Genomic DNA, 23,377 nt, shown 5'->3' on the forward strand with positions numbered 1-23,377 from the left:
CGTCGATTATTCATGTTTTTGGTTTCTGCATCCTAGAGTCTAAACTTTTCGAACGTTTTTATTTGTTGTTCAGTGGTGGAGAGGCGTCTGACCGACCACCCCACCGAGGCCTTCTCTGCTTCAGAGTCATTTATCCTGAAGATGCTTCTGCTTTGTCTAATCACTGCTCCTCACTGCTGGTATTTTATTTTGCTTTCACACATTTTCTTTCAGTCAGCACCATTTAACATATTTATCACCAATCCATGCACGTTTCCCACCATCTACATTGTCTACGTCCTCAATCCCATGTGCAGTTTTTGTGAGCAGTGTTTGATTTTCTTTTGCTATGGCAGATCCTGTAGTCTAAAATCCAACACTCCTTCAAAATTTGTAGGCTAGCTGCTAGAATTTCACAGTCTGAAAAGACTGACCACAACTGTTTTGTCCATATCACCATCAAGTGTTTCAGCATTAGGGTATTTTAAAAATAGAATATGCTTGCATACTGACTGCATGGCTGTGCTAAGGCATGTGTATAATGGCATGATTCATTGTGATGGATGGGAGTAGCAGCCAGAGGGAGACATCTCAGCAACTAGGTTGGATCTTGTGTTTACTCAGTTTCAGGTAGGAAGCTTGTGTGTAGACGTCACTGAGGAGGGATGCCTGTTGAAAGTGGAAACAGCGCAGCCGCCAGACAAGCCAAGCAGAAACGCAAGTCGCATAGCCTGTCCATACGGCGAACTAACAGCACCGAGCAGGATCGCCCTACGGGTCACAGAGACATGCTGGAGGGACAGGTGAGGAAGGCTCTTTCTTTGCCATGCACACAGGCAGGCCTATAGGCCTACTCACACAGGATACATGATCTAACTGATTTGAATGATGGCATGGTAGAATGAAGTAAAAGAGTAATTAAACACGTTGTGCTGATCTCTCTTCCAGACACAACCATACAACCAGTTACAGGAAGAGAATGTGTTTAAGTGTACCGAGGGTGGGTCCTGTTGTAAAATCTGTATCAGTAGCTATCTACTGGATGGCAGTTTTACAGTATTACAGTAACTGGTTGAACAACATTGTTGACAGTGTTTTGTGTGCACTGTGAGCATGAATATAGAGAAAGAGGACGAGGAAAAACAATTTCAGCCTGCTTCGATTGTGCTGTTACACAGGCATGTGTGTGTTTCTTAAGACATTCTTCAGGTTTATGTCTCCATCTTATTCAAAATACTTATTCATAAGTGAACCATTTGCATTGGAAGCTTAGGCCCACTAGTAATTGTATTAACCTAAGTATTGATAATTAGCCTCATTGAATGATGTCTGTCAATAAAAAAAAAGAGAATTGTTAACATTCCTGTGTTTAAAAAGTAACTATATTGACCGATGAGCTCTTGTGTTTGGAATTTAAATCCTCCAACATTTGGCCCTGTCGGCCACAGACATTCTTTTTAGTAGTTTAATCATGAACTATCTCTTATTCAAACTGAAAGGCTAGTTCAGTGATAAACATAGCTGACTGTTGTCCAGATATATCCTCACCTATGAATTAGATCTTGTACAAAAGTTTAGTCACTATTCTATATCATTGCTCTTGAAACTTTGTAAATGATGGTTGATTGAAAAGCTGTCCATCAATGGAGTCTACTACACTGAGAGTGTAGTCATGCAAGGTAACGATTGGACAAAATAAATGTATGAGCTCATTTTGCTACTACATTGTTAACACAATGAACTCTGTGGTTAAATAACATGCTATCTGGAGAACTAGACAGCTGGCAAAACAAGTATAATCAGAAACAGCGAAAGGATTCATGCTTAGAAACAACATAATTGACTGTAACCAAGCAAACGACCCCAGACTTACTTCTCACAACGCCTTTTGTCACCGCATTAGTAATGTAATTTGGTGATTTTAATTACTGATACTATGTTTTAAGGTTGTGAAGTTGCACAGGCAGGATTACAGGCACAGGTGCAGTTTCACATAAAAAAATACATGTATTTTCCCCCACTGACCCACATTCAGTGAAGAAGAATGACCAGGTCAGAGCCAACCGGAAGTGGAGTGGGGACAGGTCTTTATAGAACAGTGGCTTTTTAGGGGTGTTTGCTTGGGGCCCCAAGCCAAGGTCTGAGCATGGGCACTCTGACCAATTGATGTAGCACTTAACTGCACAACAACTACCAGAGACGGCGGGTATTTTGTTTCATGTTGCATTCATCGCTGATAGGCTAGTGGAGATAGTTGAAGTGAGTCATGGAAAGTCAAGAAACATTGGACTAACGAGGTCCAATCAGGAAGGTTTTCTACATCATCATTTTCAGATGTTTGCTGATTCACTGTCCACATCAAAACGCAAAGCCTGAGTTTTCAAAGTGAAAACGGGGCCGACAGCGTTTTCAAATCATTTAGTGCAAGGAACTTTGAAAATGCCAGACTGAGTAGTGTAGATGATGAGCAAAAATTATACAAGTATTTTGGATTCAGACGAAAACGGAATAGTGTTGATGTACCCTTCGGGTCTTTATGAAGATTTAATCGCATTCTTTCTTTGCCTCTGCCTCATCCATTATTTCTGTACAACTGGACAGTGCAGCAGTTGTTATCCATCCTTAGGTGTTGAGATGTGGTACCTGTAAATTCCTGATTGAGTAAGTCTTTAAGTCTTTCATTCCTAGTCAGTGCTGCCATTATATGGGGTTGCCAGGGAGATCTTGACTTCAGCACATGATTGAGTTGCTTTGTGAAAATGAAGGCTAGGAGTGGAGCCACCCCCCTCCCTTTGTGTTGTGTATGTACATGTGGCTTTGACAGACTAGAGAGTTGTGAGCCACACTCTCTGAGGGCTCTGAGTGTGGAGGTGTAGATATTGACGAGTGTACACAGTAGAGTGAGTGAGCGCAATACTAATTTGAAATTACCTTTTCTGTCTTTAGTTAAGTGAGTTGTTTTCACTGGAGACTGCTTTTCTTTACCTAGTCTTAATCTTGCTGAAATCTGGGAGCTACATAGTCTTAAGCATGGAGGTAAGTTTATGAAGTAGGATTGTGTTGTATTTTAATGTTGTAGAGAATCATCTAAATGTGAAAACAGTTAGTGGTGTAGTTTCCCTAGTATAGTAGAATTATATCCTTGTGAAACTGGTCTACAATTAGCTAAGATTAAATATAGTAGGCTTATTTATGGTATAGGCACCTGAAATTGATGTAGAAGGTAATTATAAATTGGCTGTATGATAGACAATGCTCCTTTGCTCACCCTTGCTGAATTCGTAGGGGAATCGCCCAGTCGTTATTATATTGTAAGGATGATCTGGTAAACATATGTTTGTTGTATTGGAAACTCCTTTCTTGGTATTCATGGGATGGTAACATTACTGTGGTAGAAATTCTTGCTTATGTTATCTAACAGTTTAGACATTTTCAGTTTAGACATTTTTATTGTGTCAACAAACAGTAACATTATCAGTGAAGATCTCCACACTGCTGGGAGAAACAGGTTTTCTTTCACCACCACAGTGAACAGTTAACAGGCCCACGTCCGCCGCAGTTACCCATTGTTTCCTTATTGCAGTAGTTCCACATACGATTATGGTTTGATATGAAGTAATGTTAGTTTAATAACCAGATGGCCTGTGTTTCTGAAATGATGTCCATAAACGGCATATGGTTATATCTTGACTTATTGTACTGTGTATTACGCATTTCTAAACTAAACTCTTCTCTGTAGGACTCCAAGTTGCCCATTTCTTTGAGGAGTAACCTACTGGACCTTTTTGGACAAATAGAGCGTGAATTTGAAAACCTCTACATTGAAAACATAGAATGTAAGTAAGAATGAAAGGTTGGCTCCAGTACTGCAAAAGTCCACATCTACAGTATAGAACATTCACCATTGTTGCCCTTTTTTTTTTTTTTTTTTTTTTCTTTTTTTTTTTGAACTCTGTAGTCTCACTTGCACATCATTTTGTAATGGTGTGTGATATTGGTGAGGTAATGTACTCAGTTTGAGAGAGATGTCTTGACTGCTTATGGGATGTTGTTGGAATGTTTTGTCTGCAGTGCGACGAGAAATTGATTCACTCAATGAACGTTTGACTGGTGAAGGACAGACGGTAGATGGAGGAGACCTTACCAAAGGAGCTCTGAAAACCAAAGGTCAGTTTTATTGCTGTTTAAACACTACAATGATTCAATTGACTGGAATCCTCAAGCCACCTGAGAACATGAACTGTTCCAATGTTTCTGGATTTCTGCAACATACCTTTAGTCTATTTGGTTTTGATACAAAATAAATTACTTGCTTGCACATTCCTTATTTGCAGAGCTGTGACCACTTCTTCACATGCACAAATCAAGTCAAGTCAAGTCAAGTCGGCTTTTATTGTCAATTTCTTTACATGCACTGGTCATACAAAGAATTGAAATCACACTTAATTTCCAAGATTTAGTTGTGTTGGTAACACTTTATTTTAAGGTTCACATGTTAGCCACTAATACATACCTAATTATGACCGCCGCACAGCGAATATAGGTTTAGTCATATTTTTATTTTTTATTTTTCCCGCATGTCCAAATTTCCGTCAAGGATTCCCGGGACACTGAAAGACCGGGGTAGATGAAACTTTGTGGGCATGTAACCCCATATGGATAGCATGGAACCATCGTTTTTCGTTTTTTGATCTGTAGCCCCCCCGCTGGACTGCACCCCCCGAAAGGAGGGTAGGGCAGACACAGTTTTCTGTGAATATCTAAAGAACCGTAAGGTTTAGGAGGACCATTTTTTTTTGTATGTTGATCTCAAGGGGCCATGTCAACCCATTCCATAACCACTCATTTCATGTATAGCGCCACCTAGTTAAACACAAAAAAGTAAAAATGAGGTGTTGTAATCGCAGGTATTTGTGACCTAACATTGTCAAAACTGCACAAAATTGGAAGTGTAGGATCATTATGACACCCTCTGAATGCACGCCAAGTTTCGTGGAATTCTGTTCATGGGGGGCCACACAATAAATTAATTTATGTTACTATACACCAACTGGCCTGTAGGTGGCTGGAGACAGTTTTCTGTGAATATCTCGAGAACCGTAGGGCCTAGGAGGTCCACCTTTTTTTTGTATGTTGGTCTTAAGGGGGCATGTCAACCCATCCCATTACCACTTATTTCATGTATAGCGCCACCTAGTTAAAAATTAAAAAGCAAAAAATTAGGGGGGGGGGGGGGGGGAGTGGCCCCCGGGGACGAAACGAAAATTTTCCGTAAAAGTCTAGTGGGGCTACATACCCACCAAATTTCATGTGCCCCGGTGGTTCGGGATTTATTCAGACAGTATACTAGTGGGTTATATGTATTCTCTTTTGGTACTTACTTAGTAGGTAGAGATCAAGGCTTACTAGGTCATTATTAAGAAATTACAAGTCACTAATACAGGCATTAATTGGGGATGTATTAGTGGCTAACATGTGAACCTTAAAATAAAGTGTTTCCTTTTTCTCTTGGTTTTTAATCTAATGATCGCTTCATTCATGATTTTTTTACACAGCCAGCCATAGCACAAGCCAGCTCTCCCAGAAACTCAAGACCACATACAAGGCTTCCACAAGCAAGGTATGTTTAAGAGTGCATAGCAAATGTCCCCTTCCATTCATGACTGTGAAATTGAGATACATTGTTCTGGGTTTGTCCGTGTGTTAAGACCCTTTGATGTATAGCCCACTGCCAGGCTGCATTAGGGAGGGTATCAGTGGGTCCCATAACTAGTCCAAATTGTTTGAAGTTGTTCTCAGCTATGTGGGACTACTTTGCCATCATAAATGACTGGCTTGAAAGAAGCAGTGGTACTCATGCTTAATGAAACTGTAATCCTGTTTGCCCCTTAAGTCTGATCCTCTGGTGTGTTCGCTTGCCCTTGTCCATGTGTAGAACTTAATGCTTTGAGATGTTTGCCAAGTCTTTGTATAAGGAAGCTTAGTATGATGACATTATGCTCAGTGAAAGAATTTTCTGTGCTCACACAAAAAGAAGTACAAGTTGAGTAAGCCTTTGTTGAGTATACTGTACTAGGCTCTAAGATGAAAACAAGATTACTGATTCATTTAAGATGTTTATTTCTCAACAGGAAGATGATGTTTTGTACTGATGATTGACTGTAATTGCCTATCTCTGCAGAGTAGTTCGCTGGTATTGAAATTGATCAATTCATTGCATAGCTCTTGGATTATATGTACGGGTGTTCTGTAGCAGGCTTTTGAATTCCTGTAAGGAATTACAGATGTGTTGTGCAACCAGTGCAGCAACTATAGCAATTTGTCATGGCTGTGTACCATTTCAGTTGCATGCAGGTTCACCACAGGTTCTTTCTTGCCATATCATCTTTCATTATTCTAAACTCTGAAATTCTTTCGTCGCTCACTCTTCTTTTCTCTCATTAGGAAACATTTTGATCACAAGTACATTTAAAATGCTCTTTCTTTCTCACTCTTGACAATTTTCTAGCGCTCAAACTCTTTCCATGGCAAAGTAGGTGGACCACGCAACTTCAATGTGGGGAACTGGGAGTTGTGGGGTGGAGACTCATGGGTAATTTCTTTGCTTCACCTTTGTGCCCAAATGCATGCTCATGGCCGAGTGGGCAGGGTCTCTGGAGATCTCTGCCCCCCTCCCCCGTTCCCTGGCTTTTAAAGATTAGGAACACACAAGTAGTGTACAGTATTTAGCTTCAGCGTTAGTTGCTTTTTTTTCTGTTAAGAGCTTTTGCAGAAAAAAAAACACTGAAGTAACAGACTTCAGTGGCACAGGCTCTTAAGTAAACAACAAATGTTGCGCCACTTTTTGTGAACACTCAATATAGGTTCTGTTGTGCTTGCATAGGCATCTGCAGCTTTTGTTACTTTCACTTTGCCAATGTTTTAGTTGAAATAAAGTTAATTTAAAAATCTAGGTTACATTTCCTCTGTGACCCGTGTGTAGTTGTACCCAGCTTTGCCCATCTGGCTGCTTAGCAGTAAAAACTATTGTGGGTGGACAGAGACCGTATACACACACTGAGTATGGCTTTTCTCATTGTTTTTAGCATATCATTGCATCTGGTGCAAAACCCTGGATATCATGTCTTGTAGATTTTTAAGTGTTTTGGGAGCAGGCGACAATTGCTTTGTGTGGCCTGATTTTGGGATGGCCGAATGAGTTGACTTTCTGCTTATGGTTTGTCTGTTACTGGTTCCCTTCACTGTTTCTATATACGTTTTCAAGCAGGTGGTGTTATGGAGTTCAGTTAAGCTCAGCTCAATTGTTTCAGTCATTACACAGTATAGGCTACTTGTAGGCTAAATCTTATCTTGATCTAAAATGTTTTAATAGCCAGCCAGCCTTACAAGCCTGTAGTCTCTATACCATATAACAGTTGTTTTCAAAACATTATAGCTATATTATGCCGACATATTGAGTACCTAGAAAAGTCTTGAATTATTTTGTGAGGTTTGTTTTGACATGGTTTGTGAAATACAAGGTTTTGCACCCAGTAATGGTATTATCCTAAATATGCTTTTAGTGCCTAAAGCTTGTCTTAGCCTGCATATGCTGCTTTCTAAATACTCTATTCAGGCAACCTTTCAAATTTCAAACAAATCTGTCACAGATATACTTTCACCATGTAGATGTTGGTTGAGTTTTGGTAAGGTACATATCCTCTGGGATTCTCCATATGTTTTAAAATCTGATATTTATGGCATTTCTATTTCTGAGTAACTTTTAAAACTATGTACTTTTGGAACCTTATGGTTGACTGTATGAGTATGTCCTCCCTCCAGTCTTTAGTTTGAATGTTTCCCGACAGTCCAGTTTTCTCTACCATTCATCAACACGTTCATCTTGTTTCTTCTACAAGTAGGAACTGTGCATGTAGATCCCTACTGCATGTGGCTTTCCCACATCATACACCAGGATTAGTATTGTTAGTAGTATTAGTATACTTATTGAACTTGAAAAGTTACAGTTACATGAGTTAAATGAGTAAATGCTCATTTGTGTTCAGAATTGTATGTCCTCTGTGTTGAGTGTGTCAATGGTAAATATTCTCCACATGGGGCCTTTAAAGTAGGCAAAAGAGTTCAAACTAATGGGAGGAGTGTGTATAAATGGAGATAATAAACAGGTCAGTAATTATGTGCGTATGCTAGCTATAATTATTAGGAATAGGGGTAAAATATGTTAGAAGTGCAACATTTTGCATAATGATTTTCAAATGATCTTTCGTAATAAAAGATGTCAATGTTTGTCAGAAGTTGGTGCAATAGTGTTCTATCAGCTTTGCCAATGGCTGAACTGTATATGGTTTTCCCACACTGCCACTGAAACAATATTAGTTGCAACAAGTGCCCTATTATGCTTATCTGCTTGCTGCTCCGTATTGGCTTGTTTGCTCAGTAGTGTCATTTAAAAGAATGTCTCTCTTTGGAAATGTACTGCTCTCAATACTTCAGGCATTGCCTTTGTATTAAATTCTGTTCTCTGTCGGAAGTAAATAGAATTTCTGCGGTTGTTCATTTTTTGAATTTGTATTTGTGTATTATATGGTTTGAATTTCAAAGGAATTAAATGTTAAATGTATTGTGATGTTTTGGTTATTCGTTTTCCCCCCACATAATCTGGCTTCTTGGTTCTAGTTGTACTTTTATTGCTGGTTCTCGTTGCTTTTTTAAAATTATGACTTCATGACATGTTTTGTATAAAATGCGTTACATATTATGTTATTGTTTACAATGGCAGCCTTTCCCTGGCTTTTGCTTCCAAGTGGTGTGTGCGTGCAAGTGTGCGTGTGTGTGTGTGCGTGTGCGTGTGTGTGTGTGCAAGTATGCATGTGTGTGTGGAAGTGTGCAAGTGTGTGTGTGTGTGTGTGTGTGTGCGCAAGTAAGTATGCATATGTGTGTGTGTGTGTGGAAGTGTGCAAGTGTGTGTGTGTACGTGCATGTGTGCGTGTGTGTGAGCCAGCATTTATCAGCACACGGCCATGCAAACCTGTGCTGCTTTACTGCTTGGTTATCATTGTTTAACTTTAGCTCCAACTGCGTGTGTGTGCGTGACGGGGAGAGAGTGAGAGAGAGAGTGAGAGAGAGAGAGGGAGGGAGGGAGTGAGGGAGTGAGAGAGAGAGAGAGAGAGAGGTGCTTGCATCTTGGTCTCTACTGGTGTGTTCTTGGGCCCTATTTACAGAACTGCTTTACTCCACAGATTGTCTCCAGTTTCAAAGCCACCACATCCCGTGCCGTTTGTCAGCTGGTGAAGGAGTATGTGGGCCACAGAGATGGCATCTGGGACCTGGCCGTCACCCGCTCCCAGCCCGTTGTTCTTGGCACTGCATCAGCAGGTACAAGGCCTTCGGCAGTGCATAACTAAGATTCACAATAACCAGTCAGTCTTTCCTTCAGCAGTGCATAACTAAGATTCACAATAACCAGGCAGTCTTGCCTTCGGCAGTGCATAACTAAGATTCACAATAACCAGGAAGTCGAAGTTCTGTATGTATTTGAGATGATGCTTTTTTTAATTATCCATCATTGGTTTGGCATCACTCATTCTGATTCAAACATAACAATTAAAGCAATTATTTTCTCCTGAACTAAATCTACATTAGCATTTTGAATGGAATTTCATGTGTTAGAAAGTGGGTTTTGTTTACTAAAACAAGAACTTTGTGAGGTTTGAATGTTTTATGTTCTGCAGTTTTATTAATAGATGATTTGGAAACACAAGGCATGTAAGTTTAGATTATTGCCTCATAGGCTACATTTTCCAGCTGTGCAAACAAATAGGCTATGATTTCATTGTTTGAACAATGTGATTACTTGACATTTTGTTAAAAGGTGAATCATAGTTTTGGATGTTCTGAGCTAGGCCATACTTGGTTATGATTGTTTATTTGGGTGTTCTGTCAGTCATCTATCAAAAGCTTTTGAAACGGTTTATCCCAGAGGGATATGCATAACCCCAGGTGCTTCAGTATGAAGGGTCTTTAAAGACCCGTTTTCTTAGTTTTGAAAGTATACTCAACATCAAAATGCTGCTGCAAAATAGAGCCTAAAAAAATGCGATAAGAAAAAGCAAACGTCCTTATTAGGGCCGTGCTGTTCTCTCAGCATGTTGCCTATAGACAGGTGCTGCATCAGGAGAATGTCATGTGATAGTCTTGGTTTTGAATGTGAGGTATATTTTACACTGAGGAGCATCATGCTGTGGCCTAATATGTTATAATAGTCTTTGATGAGATCCTCTGTACGCTCACTGTTGTGAGCTAACATTAAGCGTTGACTCATTCAGGTCTCTGTAACAAGTTGCTGTGTCTGATCAGTATTACTGCTGTGTCTTTTATTATGCTTTGGTGATTATGTTAGTACAAAACTGCAATGTCAATCATAATCAGTTTAGTTCTTATGAAGACGTAGGTATAAACAAAACATATTGAATTTAATTTTAAATAATTAAACTAAAATTCAAAGTGATTTTTTTGTGTAGAATATCCTTCGGGTTCATTTGTAATATCACTTGCATGTTACTTTTTTATGTGAGCCATTTTGTTTGACGTAATCAGATATTGTGCGTAGTTTGTACGTAGTAATGATTCCCATCACAAGAGTCTGATGTGCATGTGTGTTGGCAGATCACTGTGCCATGCTGTGGAGCATTGAGACTGGCAAGTGTCTTCTGAAGTATGCAGGCCATGCAGGTTCAGGTGAGTGCCTAGCTGTCCTCACACAGGAAGACCACCAAGTGAATGTTTCTTCAGTCTTGCATTCTTAGGATTTAGGTGTTTAATCGAAAGTTTTTATTTCCCCCCCGCAGTGAACTCCATCAAGTTCCACCCCACAGAGCAAATGGCTCTGACAGGTAAGCTAGAATAGGGAACAGTTTTTTTTAACAGTATATGTTCAACATGGGGACTAATTATAGTTGTAAGAGCTCTTGCTTTGACTATTAATATTTGGACATATCTAAACGGTATCTATACCGTTTACTGTTCTATCCACCTTATTTCAAATGAATTTGTCAGTTTGTGGTGAATCATCTCTGGATTCTTGTTTGTCAGTGTGGTTGCCTCTAGCTAAAATGGGAGCGGTGTATTGGTGGAGGTGTTACTAGAATTCATACATGATTAAGCCTGTGACTCAGTCTGCAAGTGAATACAGGTTAAACCCCCGCCTCAGATATGCCAAAGCAGTGAAAAACACAGAGTATCAGTATTATTTTTACCATTGTATGCGTGCACACACACACACACACACACACACACACACACACACACACACACACACACACAGGCATGCAAAGATAAAATGGTGGGAACATTTAATTAGTGCTCTGAGATGCTTGGATAACAGACTGTTTGTCTTGTGAAGTGAGGTTCTCAGTCCATCTGTGTGTCTATGTCTCTTGACAGCATCTGGGGATCAGACAGCTCACATCTGGCGCTACATGGTCCAACTGCCTCTCCCTCAGCCTCCAGCAGACATCAGCGTGAGTGCCGTTCCTACCTGCCTTCACTCCCACTTTCTCCCTTCCACACATGGGCTCACTCCCTCTCTGCTGGAGCCCTGGAGTCTCAAGTCTATTAAATCAGATGGAAGCAAAGGCCTTGAAGCAAAATGGCTGCCTCCCTCTTTGCTTGTGTTGTAATTACAACAAAGGTGCATGATGACAGGATGGCTGAGATTTACAGGACCTCCTCTAACTTGAGCCCTCTTTCTCTCACTTGCTGTGTTGCTGTGAACGCGCGGACACGGTGGGCCTACTACAGGTGTCCTGTGATGACGACGTGGACTTCTCGGACAAGGACGAGGCGGATCCCGAGGGCGACGGGGTGAACGAGTGCCCGACAGTGCGAGTGGCCACCACCACCCTCAAGAGCCACCAGGGTGTGGTCATCGCTGCCGACTGGCTGGTTGGAGGGCGGCAGGTGGTCACTGCGTCCTGGGATCGCGCGGCCAACCTGTACGAGGTGGAGACCTCGGAGCTTGTCCACACTCTCACAGGTACTGCCACCGTTCCTTTCTCTTTTCCTTGGACCGATTTCTTTTGGTCGAACATCCTCTGTACTGATGAAAAAGGGAGAGTTAGCTTTCTTTGCTGTTTTGCAGGCATATTCTTAATACTGAGACCTTAGCTAGAGATAATATTTCTGCAACCATGGACTACAGCAAATCCTCTCATAAGGGTCTCTTAGTGACATTTGTAGTAGTGTTGACTGTATTAATTTGTGTGTGTGTGTGTGTGTGGTGTGTGTGTGTGTGTGTCATGAGCAGGTCATGACCAGGAGCTGACCCACTGTTGCACGCATCCTACCCAGAGGCTGGTGGTGACCTCTTCACGAGACACCACTTTCCGCCTGTGGGACTTCAGAGACCCATCCATCCACTCAGTGAATGTGTTTCAGGGGCACACCGAGTGAGTTCTACACAAACACACAGATAGGACTACATGCTTAGAATAGCTGAACTTTGCAACTCAACTTTGATAGAAATTCTGTAGTTTTCTGTATGCAGACCTAAATGCACTCTTACATTCTCCTACATAATCAAAAAAAAAACTTGACTGTGTTGTTGAATGCTTCAATCCTGCACTTCTTATGACCACCACCAGATGGCAGTGTAGTATCTCAGTTGGGTACTAGTTCCCTAGTTCCCTAAGGTCTCCGCCTCTGCCAATGCTGACGAGTGGGCATTACTCAGTTCAACTTAGCCCTGTTTTGTTCTACCTTGTTTGCTACCTCATGCACACATGCACACCACAGGTCGCCATTTTAACCATATCCCAAAAATATGTTGCGTTACTTGGTCGCACAGCGCCCGTCAGGTCCTGCTAGAACATGCAGAACATCAAAATTAAAGTGCCGCCACCAAACGGTATGTTACAAACTCATCCCGGTCCTCTCAAAGTGGCTTGAAATGTTCTCCTTATCTGCCTCTGCTCACACTTTATTTGGGCTCAACACTGGCATTTTTTGTTCTTTGACTTGACCTAGTGGCCAAGTCCTGTTTGTCTTCATCATTCCTGTTGATAGCGTTATAATCGTGAATTTATTCTGTGTATTAGTTTGAAAAAATTTACAAATTAATATTAAATGAAATTAAATGCCTTATTGTCATTAAAATAGAATGACGGGGTAGCTATTGATATGACAGGATTTTTACAACTCTGTCTGTCAAAATGACAGACGGAGGAAAAGTGTAACATGACCTCCAATGCATATACACGCACACACTCACTCACACACACACACCCCCCTCACCACTCTTGAGAAATGGCAGGCCTTTCACTGTCTTTTAGCGGCGACTGCTCTTGAAGCCTGTTTGATTGGCGACGGATTACATGCTGCTCATTAAGTCTTCCGCCAAACATGTCTAATTCCTGTGGATTCTGGCGAGTAATGCTCTCCAATAGACAATCGTGCTAATGGGATTAGTCGTCACAAAGCTTCTCCTCCTCCCCTCGGCCCCACTTCTCACTCACTGTGCTGTGACACGAGTGTGTCGAGTCAATTACTCCTCCATCACAAAAATGAAAGTTGGAAAGAAAGAATTAACGAGGAAAAAAAGAAAGACGTTTTTAAAGGAAAGAGAAACGACACATTTGAGAGTTGAGATGCATGGTATTGGGTGAGTTGAGATGCATGGTATTGGGTGAGTTGAGATGCATGGTATTGGGTGAGTTGTGCTACTCCACCTTTGAAAGTTGTGCTACGTTGTGCTACTCCATATGCCTGGATTCCTAGTGAGTGATGGTCACTTTTGGCTTTTATGTTTCTGAACATTTGGCTTTTATGTTTCTCTTATTCCAGCTAAGCTGAAAAAGCCCTATAGAAATGACTAGAACTTCAGGTGTGTTCATTGAATTGCAGATACAGTATGCAGACATATTGACAGTTGGTTGATCTTTTTTTCTCATTGTGGGTTCATGGCCATAGCTTCATGGGTTAATGTGTTGAAAGACTCCTGAACTTGTCACAGGCTAACTCTAGTGAGGTTCAGTAGTATTCTGACTTTCATATTAATCAGTCTGCGCCAGAATGCTTTAATTATTTCCACTCTCTTCGTCAGCAGTACAGTAAGGGCTGTCACATTATTACAAAATTAACTAATTAATCCCACAGTATTGCTGTGATTAATCGTCATTCATTTCTTCTTGTCTAATGAAGCTTTTTAGTAATGGATATTGAAATGTAATATCATGGAATTAATGTAAACAAGAAATCCATATAATATTAAAGTTTTATCCTTTTAATTTGAACACAAATTCTACACAGAATGAACCAACAGATTTTCTGTAAAACCATTAGTTATTTATCCGGAAAGGGAGATTATTTATACACCATAACAAACCACAGACCAATATATTAATTACCAGTTCAGAATTTCAACCATGTCCACAATAGTCCATGTAAATCTGGCTTTTTAGAGAGAGAGAGAGAGAATTCAAAGACCTTTTTTTGAAAATGAGCATGCTTGTTTTACTCTTATCAAAATGTTGGCTAGATTTGAAGCCCTTGCTAGCATGTGATACCAATAGGTGCGTTGATTTTGGAACCATGGACTTCATTCTAGCTGTAGAGTTGAGCTTAGTGCAGCCTCTGAAAGTGAATGAGGCTCAATTGCTATCGCCCATGATTAATTTGTTTTTTTGCACATAATAGACTGAGTGATGCTTCTTTATCTGATTGTAAGTCAGAATGAAGTCCTGAGGTGATATGTGGTGTAGCCACAGATAGACAAGTCACACATAGGTACCCTTAAGGGTTAGAAAGCTGTTGTCATTGTTGTCACACCGGAGGGGTGTGGTGTAGAGGGGTTATAAACAGTCACTGAGAAACTACAAATTATTCAGAGTTAAGGCCCATTCACACCAAAAACGATAACGATAACTATAAATAAATATCGTTCTCGTTAATATGAATGACGACGTTCACACATAAACTATAACGATAACGACATGAAGAACGATATCGTTGGGGATCACTTTCAGAGCGATTTTCACAACGATAAAATGCTAATAGCCAATCAGAACCCATCGAATTTTAGCCCTCACATTTATTAACACAATGAGAGACTTTGTTTATCGTTGTTCAGTGTGAACGCTTTTATCGTTATGGTTATAGTTATAGTTATCGTTCTTGGTGTGAATGGGCCTTTAGTTTGAACTCTTAACATGTGCATACACAGTGCCATTAACAACACAAGCCTCCACACCTACATGGTAGAAAATGGCTTGCGTGGAATGACTGGAGTAGTAGTAGCAAGCTCTTATAGTGCAGTCCCTTATAATCTCTAATGGCAACAGCTGTATTGGGCTGATAATACCCATAATTACCTCTGTAATTAGCGTTTTTTAGTGTATAGGCCTGTTAATTATTTGAAACTTGGATGTAATCTGGTAATGTATCAGCGATCTGCACATTCAATATTTTCTTCAGTTTGGTTAAAGCATTGAGAAGCAAGTGTAAAACATATACCCTAGGTACTGCACAGCAGTGCGGTTGATCAGATTTGCAGGGCACATCTAAGCCCAGTATGGTTACCGTAAATACTGCACTAGACCTGTAGGCTCCAGACAGGCTAATATTTCACTGATGAGGCAAGTAATTACAGACCCAGTCATCGGACAGAAGCAGCCTGGCAGAAGAAGGGAAGGGAAGGGCCGGTAGCAGACTGCTGCTCAGGAGCCCTCCGAGTAATCGTCCAGTGATCGGGTTAACACGCTAACAAGAGCAAAGGGGCGAAGGACGAGACGCGCTAAATATGCAGAAGACAGGGGAAGCCACAGATTTATTTATTTATTTATTTATTTATTTAAACTTTTTTTCAAATGCCATTTTTGCATATCTGTTTCTGTAATTCAACATATTTTTTTCCACCTTTTTTCAGTTTTTCAGCTACATTGGTTGTATCATCTCCTACTTACTGTGTGGCCAAAACACATCCGTGCGTGCAGGCACACACACACACACTCACACACACACTCACACACTCTCACACACACGTTGCACCCCTCCCCCAAGCCCATCCTAATCACCCTGACCTTACTTGTCAAGGGGTCTCAAGGGGGGGAGGAAAATGAACATTGAAAAAAAAAAAAACGAAACATGAGTGTCATAATACGATTTTTAATCAAGGTTTGAATTTATTAATCCTCTTTCTTTCTCTACTGTAGTGTGTGTGTCTGTGTGTGTGTGTGTGCGCGCGTGTGTGTGCGCATCTGGGCTGGGGGTGGGGAGGAGGGGGATGTACAGTGTCAGAAAGCATTTCCACGGTGCACCACAGATTTCTCCGCCCCGCATGAGAGCCTCTATGTAGGGTCTGGCTCCTGGAGGGGGGAGAGGGGGGGGGTGGCTCGCTCTCTCCAGTGCTGCAGCCACCCCAGCTCCTGGTTCAGAGCAGTTAATTAAAGCCTAATTTAATGTCAGTTTAAATGAAGGGGGAGGTAGCAAGCGTGCACCGCCCGGCTCGCTTTACTAGCTCTCCTCTGGGCTAATCTCAATCAGCAGCTGGAACAGAACACCACAGCCAATCCCTTGATTTTTTTAAAATTTTTTATTATTAATATATTGTGTTCAACTGAGAAGAGTGGAGGAAAGATTGCAGGGGGAGGGCAAATTGACATCGGCAGCTGACATTATAAATGAGAGATATTAGGCTGTATTAAATGAATGTGTGTGACCTCCATAGTATGTGTCTGAGCTGCAGTCCAAGGGAGCTGAGCAAGGGGTTTCAGGAGTTGAGTGTAAAAATCTGGCTGTGCTGTAAGTTGTGGGTCAGTCTTGCTTTTCTACATTTGCTAACTGTTTTTTTCTTAGCTGCTAAACTCTACTGCTGTTATTATAGATTTTGGAATGGAAATACAGCTCTGTGAAAAATTTAGTTGAAATTGATGAGTTGAAAATTGAGTTGATGGCCATATTCAAATTTGCAGTGGTCAAGTGGAAGTGGCCAAAAATTGGAAGGGGCCAAATGGGCAAAGTTCTACTCTCTTTTTTTGGTCACGACAATCATACTTTTCCTGCACATCTGTTATCTCTGTTAGAAATCTGGAAGAGCCTGCATGTTAGCTCAACGTGGGTCTATAGATTGATCTGCTGTGCAGGGTGGGGCTTATGTCTATTCCGTCTTTGTGTGACTGTATGGATCGGCGCAAGGCAGTTTAGATAACCAAATCCCTCTGCTCATCATGCAGGGTTTATGAACATTTCTGACTGTTCCTGAGCCAGTGAGCTTTATTGATTGACTGAGGGCAGGGGTAAAGGCTAACCAATATGATGCAGCAAGTGAGATTGAGTTGTGAGATTGCACACAGGTGTGTGTGTGTGTGGTTTGGACTGGCAGAAGGTTTGTCATCTTTGATGACTTGTTTTTGAGGATGATGAAACTGCTGGCTTGTGTGTGTATGTATGTATGTATGTGTGCATGTGTGTGGTGTCGTCTGTGGTTGTATTGATCGACCCTCTGCTCTGGTGTTTGTCTTGCAGCACGGTGACGTCAGCCGTCTTCACCGCAGGAGATAACGTGGTGTCTGGAAGCGACGATCGCACTGTGAAGGTGTGGGATTTGAAGAACATGCGGTCGCCGATAGCCACCATCCGTACGGATTCAGCTGTCAACAGGTGACGCAGGATGAGTTTCATTAGCTTTGTCATAATCCATTTCTCAGAGAGCTCTGGTTACATATACAGGTACATCTAAAAACATTTGAATATCATGGAATAAATCTTTTTTTCCCCATAATTTATTTCAAAAAGTGAAACCTTATAAACCATATAATCTTTATAAGATTAAGTAAAATATTTCAAGCCTTTTTTGTTTTTATTATTATTATTATTATTATTATTCTAATTTTGGCTTATTATGGATTACAGCTAATGGAAATAAAAAATTCAGTATTTCAAAATATTCCACAAAGGAATGAAATATCGACCTGAGAGGAGCTCTAATCAGCTAATGTAGTCAAAACAACGGCAATGGTTTCTTGAGCCTTTCATATCTCAGTCTGGACAGGGCAATGGACTTTTCCATGATATTCAAATTTTTTGAGACATGTAATGCATGAACCACACAGCTTTTGAAACTTTTGATTAGCTACTCATTCAGGAATTTTCAGCTCTGTTCTAAATGTAATAACACAGATCTGATCAGGGACTGATTAGGCCTTTTCACACAGAGATTACGCTAAATTTGCGGGAAGAGGAGACGTCTTTTTGCCGCAACGTGTGTCTGAAAATGAGGTGAAAATTTTCCGGCCTGCTGATCTGTTCACATGATGCGGCATTTTGGGGAGCCAGGAGGCAGGATTAGCTAGCAAATTAAAATGTGACGTGCAATAGGGGGCGTGTAGAGTGATCGTTGTAGGCCTTATTATGCGTGGGCCTTCAGATGCAGCAGGTGTGTGATTTCCAAAACCATGGCGGGAGAACCGACTGCACTTTGGTTAGCTTGCATTTGTAGTACCCTACAAATGCAAGTGAAGTTGCTTTGCTGTTGCTTAGAATGTTAGATTCTTGCGATCGATGTCTTCAGACAATAAAAAGTCATTTGGAAGGGAAATAGAAGAGAAGAGTTGCCCCCTGCGTTGGCCGTCATTGCCCTTTGAAAATCAGAGGTTCACAGGCTACTGTGGCCTTGGTCAGTGGCGCCGACAGCCGTAATCCTGTACGCACTGTGCATACAATTTTTCAACGCTTTATTCATGAAATCATTCAATATTACAACAATAAAAATAGCTTGTGTAGGCTACTGTCTTAATTGAAACATGCTTTGCGCACAAATGATAGCCTAGGGCAAAGAGAATGGACATCTCGACATAAGGATACATTAGAAGATGATGATTGGTGTAAACTTTGTCACACAACGTGGTTCTGGCACTTAAAAACGCAACGTTCCATTCAGTCATAAATCATTCAAACTTAGTGCTCGTCATGAAAAGAAAACAGCAGCTTAATATTTTTCAGGTGTTTAACAATAGGCGCACTGTTAGCAGTTATGCCGAAGGCAGTGAGATTATTAGGCATTGCATCCTACAGTCACTCTGTTTGGAACATCGCAGTTCGGGTTAATAAGATTCAGTTAATGCGAGTATGGATCGTCTCAAAGTACAAATATCACCTAGATATCTGTAAGCATTACAATCAGAGGATATACATATAGGGCAGACAGATGCTCATGAGTTCATGCTTTGTTTTATCGCTGGATTTTAGGATGGCCTATTATGGCAACCGATTGCATTCCGAGCTACAGTCAACTCTAGCAGGCATTAAATGACTGGAGACTTTGTGAATTTAAAGATTGACATAATGTGCTGTCTCTGCTATTGCTGCTTTTGATCAGTTAGATTTATTTGCAATCTCCTGTGGTGGGCTGGACATAGCATCGAAATGCCTGCCCAGATTCCCCTTTCCGCCTTGACCCTTTCACACTGGTGCCGGAACAAAAAAACTCGGCAATATGTCTAGGGGGCTTGGTAGTAAATTTGGCGAGACACTTTGTCCCGCCGTTCCGCCTCGGTCTATGTGAAAGGGACAGTCGTTCGCGATTCTGGTACTTAAAATCGCGGCGATTTTGGCAGTGTGAAAAGGCCTATTGTTAGATAAAACAATCTCATCAAAACCTACATGACGTAGCAGATTTATTGGACTGTTAATGACAGATGTCTGGGTGGGTATTTGGGGAGCTGAGAGGTGCCTTTGAACAGTTTCCTGTGGGAAGTTTGACTCGGGGCTCTTGTCACTCTGCAGGATAAGTGTCTCCGCTACGCAGAGGATCATCGCACTCCCACACGACAACCGACAAGTCAGGCTGTTCGACATGACGGGAGTACGACTCGCCAGACTGCCACGCAGCAACAGACAGGTGTGCTAGTACACACACACACACACACACACACACACTTACACACACTTACACTTGCTCAATGGTGTGTTTCTCTCTCATTCTGTCTGTCTGTCTGTCTCACACATGCACACGCACACACACACACACACACACACACACACACACACACACACACACACTCTCACAAAGAAAAAGAAATAGACAGTGAGGCTAAAAGAGGGAGTGAGTGCCCCAGAGAGACAACTGGAGTGGGAGAACAGAGTGACTGCATTGAGAGTGAGCGTGTGTGAGCATGTGCACACCAGAGAAAGGAAGTGTAAATGCTGAAGATGAGGATGAGGTGAGCTAAGAGTGTGAGGAGCCCGAGGAATTGGAGCTGGAATGTGTCTCGGTCTCTCTCTCCCTCCCTTCCTGTCCCTCCTCCATCTCCTCCGTCTCGGCCGTGAAGAGGGTCTGCTGCGGTCAGCCGTGCTGACACTGCTGTGGTGGCTGCTGATAGCAGCACTATGCTGATGCTCAACCTGATCTCTTCACCCTCCTGGCCAAAGGCAACCGGCCCAGTGGGCTGCTCTCTGTGTCCCTGTGTTTGCAACTGAAATGGAACATTGATCTAACGTTACCACATCAGGGAGTTTTTTTTTTTTGTTTTTTGTTTGTTGTTGTTACTTACAGGTTATTTGTTGACTTGTTTTGAACAGGGCCACCGGCGCATGGTGTGCTGCTCCGTCTGGAACGAGGAGAACCAGGCCTGCAACCTCTTCACCTGTGGCTTCGACCGGCAAGCCATTGGCTGGAACATCAACATTCCCGCCCTCCTGCAGGAGAAGTGAGCTGCCGTCGCCGCAGCGCAGGCCTGCTGAGTGCCACCCGCCGGCGTCCTCTCACCCCCCCCCCCCCCCCCCCCCCCCCCCACCTCGCATGCTGTTCATCCGCGCCAGGGCACAGTCCTTCTCCCCCCAACATGCTCTCACTCACTCACTCACACACGTGAGCGAAGCCTCATCCACAGTCTGCAGCCAAAACTGTGTGTTACGTAGGCTCATACTAAGACATTTATAGTGTGTATGTGTGTGTATGTGTGTGTGTATGCATGCGCGTGCGCGCTCGTGTGTTAGAAAGGGAGTTTGTTTTCCTACAGGATTCTTTCCATCTCATTTGACATCATCCTGTTTGGTTCTGTTACTGTTACAGTCGGAGAATGGGATCCTATTCTTTACTTCCTGTAAGCTGTCTGAAGCAGACAATGAGGATCTATTGTACAGCGTGTCCCGTTATAGCTATTCAACATGCATATCTGTCTGTCCTCACCGTTTGCCATTTACACCAGTCCTGTCCACATGGGTGGTTTATGAGCAGATATATTGGTGAGAACATTACATGTCACCACAGTTCCTTTGAGATGAAACGCTTACATAAACAACAACAACACACTCAGACTTTGATGTAGATCCCTTCGGCTCTGTTGCCATCTCTATAGAGACGCATGGACACTAAAAGCAATCCATTGTGTTACCATAAGCAAGCACTTCAGCAAGGTTATTTGGGCTCTGTGGTGTCTTACAGTATGTGTAGAATTGATTTCTTTATGCTGTATTAGAATACTTGGCCATTATAGGTAACAGTGCTAATGTATAAAGGATCATCTGTTGCTTAAGTGCCAGTTGGTGGAGTTTGTTCTTCTGAGCTCAGTCAAACCAATTACATTCAGCTGTGAATATAGTCTTCTGCCTTGTCTTTTGAGGAAGGTACTTCACATAAGCCTCCTTGAGAACAGTCAAGGAAGTAACTCTTATTTTTAGAAGGAGGCGGTGCAGTCAAGGTGTGTTATCCTGTGAAAACAGAGCTCTAGGGCAAGACTCACCGTGCTGTTCTCGTCAGCAAGGACACATTAGAGAGAAAGCAATGTTTGAAAGTAAGTAATGTTAATAGTGTCCTCCCCATAGTAGAAAGAGGTGTGTGTGTGTGTGTGTGTGTGTGTGGCAGTAGTTTTGGTTTGCCTTGAACAATCAAGCCTGCAGTCTTCGGAGTTTGAGGGCAGACTTTTAGAGCATGCTTAAAAAAAGCTGTTGGACCAATCATGTGCCATCTCATGATCACTGCAGAGTTCCAAATGTAGGCCGCTGTATAGAGTGAATGGTATGGGATTGGACTCGCACCGTTTATGCTACTGTTCACACCTTGTTACACTGTGCCGGACAAGCAGTTTGATGTTTACCAATGTTTTATCACTGTTGAAATGCAATTCATGTAGAACTGGTCAAACACCATATTTCCTATATAGAGCTAAAGCCTTAGCCCTGGGTGTTCAACTCAAGTTAATCAGCACAGATTTAAAAAATGACATTAAAACTTGTGTGCATGTTAGTCAGCGGTACGGTCTCTAGTTCAGGAGAGCTTTTCGCCACAGCATTAGCAGACTGGCAGTTCATCTGTACCGTTTCTTCTGTGTTCATTCCACACCGATGTTTGTCAATGTAGATGTTTGGAATAAAAGGATGTATGTTCTCTGATGTTTCTCAACCATGACTGTCAAGTGCTCCACACATCTATCAGCAAGTCAGATATTCATGTTAGAAAGCCTTTCTCTTCAACATCGTGCTGTTATGTTGGCAGCTTCTACAGAGCAGTGTTTTATTTTTTAGGATTAATATGCTGTAGTATGAAGCAAATTCACGTTTTGTCATTGATATCAACTGCAGACACTGGTGACTAAATAGTCTAACAGCCTATTGGTTGGTGGACAGCGCACAGGTATTTTTTCTTCAATCTTCGCCAACAGGAATGTGATCTAACTATTGTGCATCTTAATCTAAATTGGGTTCGGGTGAGAGATCTTTACAAGACCGTGTCTGATATTGTCATGTGGCTGATTTCAGTGCTTTCTGTCATGGCATCGTTTTCTGAGCCAGAATATCAGAGAATCAACCTCCAATTCAGACTCTTAATTTGTAGCATTATGGTAATACCAGTAGTCTCCACACAAATAACACCAGTCTCCAGTTTTTCTATTGTAAACTTATGTTTTGATGTATGTGAGAAACGTGAAGATGTATGTTGTGGGAAACCTTGATGGTAAAAAAATGTAAATATGTTAACCGAGCCTCATAAAATGAGTGGTTGTTTTGGATGTATCTGAAGTCAATTAAAAAAATATATATACATATTAACTGTTTTACGAGCTGAATGTTGTACACGTGTGCAAACAGTGGCTTGTAAATTCCAATAAAATGTTTGCTTTTTGGACTGAGATAAGAGGTCATCATACCTGCAACAATTAAAATGACAAATGTTGCTTTTGGTGTGCCAGTAATACTGCATTTCAACCACATTTAACAAATATTTGTGTCTGTGTCTGTCTTTTGTAACCTTATCTCCTGATCAAGGTTCTGTGTTGCTAAATAAACACTGCATAGCCATTGAGGTCATAATGTGAGGAGGATTTTGATACATCTGAGACAGCATGAATACAGTCTCAGATTTATCGAAACCAGAAAAAGAAAGACCTTTACTGTATGTCTACATTAC

At 41.6% G+C, this 23,377-nt stretch overlaps 1 protein-coding gene across 5 annotated transcripts in view; it reads left to right on the plus strand.

The window, feature by feature from the left end:
• The window catches only part of wdr37 (WD repeat domain 37), a 40,266-nt gene that overhangs the window by 917 nt on the left and 15,972 nt on the right, over positions 1 to 23,377 (plus strand). The window contains exons 2-16 of one of the 5 annotated variants that reach the window (XR_006024678.1): positions 74 to 179; positions 604 to 782; positions 3,719 to 3,815; positions 4,051 to 4,146; positions 5,535 to 5,599; positions 9,219 to 9,354; positions 10,645 to 10,716; positions 10,827 to 10,871; positions 11,422 to 11,498; positions 11,779 to 12,013; positions 12,284 to 12,425; positions 17,497 to 17,631; positions 19,756 to 19,870; positions 20,551 to 20,914; positions 21,805 to 21,828. Coding sequence is in view for 3 of the 5 variants with exons in the window: in XM_042068508.1 (XP_041924442.1) it covers positions 645 to 782; positions 3,719 to 3,815; positions 4,051 to 4,146; positions 5,535 to 5,599; positions 9,219 to 9,354; positions 10,645 to 10,716; positions 10,827 to 10,871; positions 11,422 to 11,498; positions 11,779 to 12,013; positions 12,284 to 12,425; positions 17,497 to 17,631; positions 19,756 to 19,870; positions 20,551 to 20,682 (1,485 nt within the window). In the remaining 2 variants the exon portion in view is untranslated. Of the gene's footprint in view, positions 1 to 73; positions 180 to 603; positions 783 to 2,968; positions 3,016 to 3,718; positions 3,816 to 4,050; positions 4,147 to 5,534; positions 5,600 to 9,218; positions 9,355 to 10,644; positions 10,717 to 10,826; positions 10,872 to 11,421; positions 11,499 to 11,778; positions 12,014 to 12,283; positions 12,426 to 17,496; positions 17,632 to 19,755; positions 19,871 to 20,550; positions 23,190 to 23,377 lie in introns of those variants that run through there. The other 4 variants (XR_006024677.1, XM_042068508.1, XM_042068511.1 and 1 more) reach the window with 4 other exon arrangements.

Source organism: Alosa sapidissima, chromosome 17 (genome assembly GCF_018492685.1).
Source record: "Alosa sapidissima isolate fAloSap1 chromosome 17, fAloSap1.pri, whole genome shotgun sequence".
NCBI classification, from domain to species: Eukaryota; Metazoa; Chordata; class Actinopteri; order Clupeiformes; family Clupeidae; genus Alosa; species Alosa sapidissima.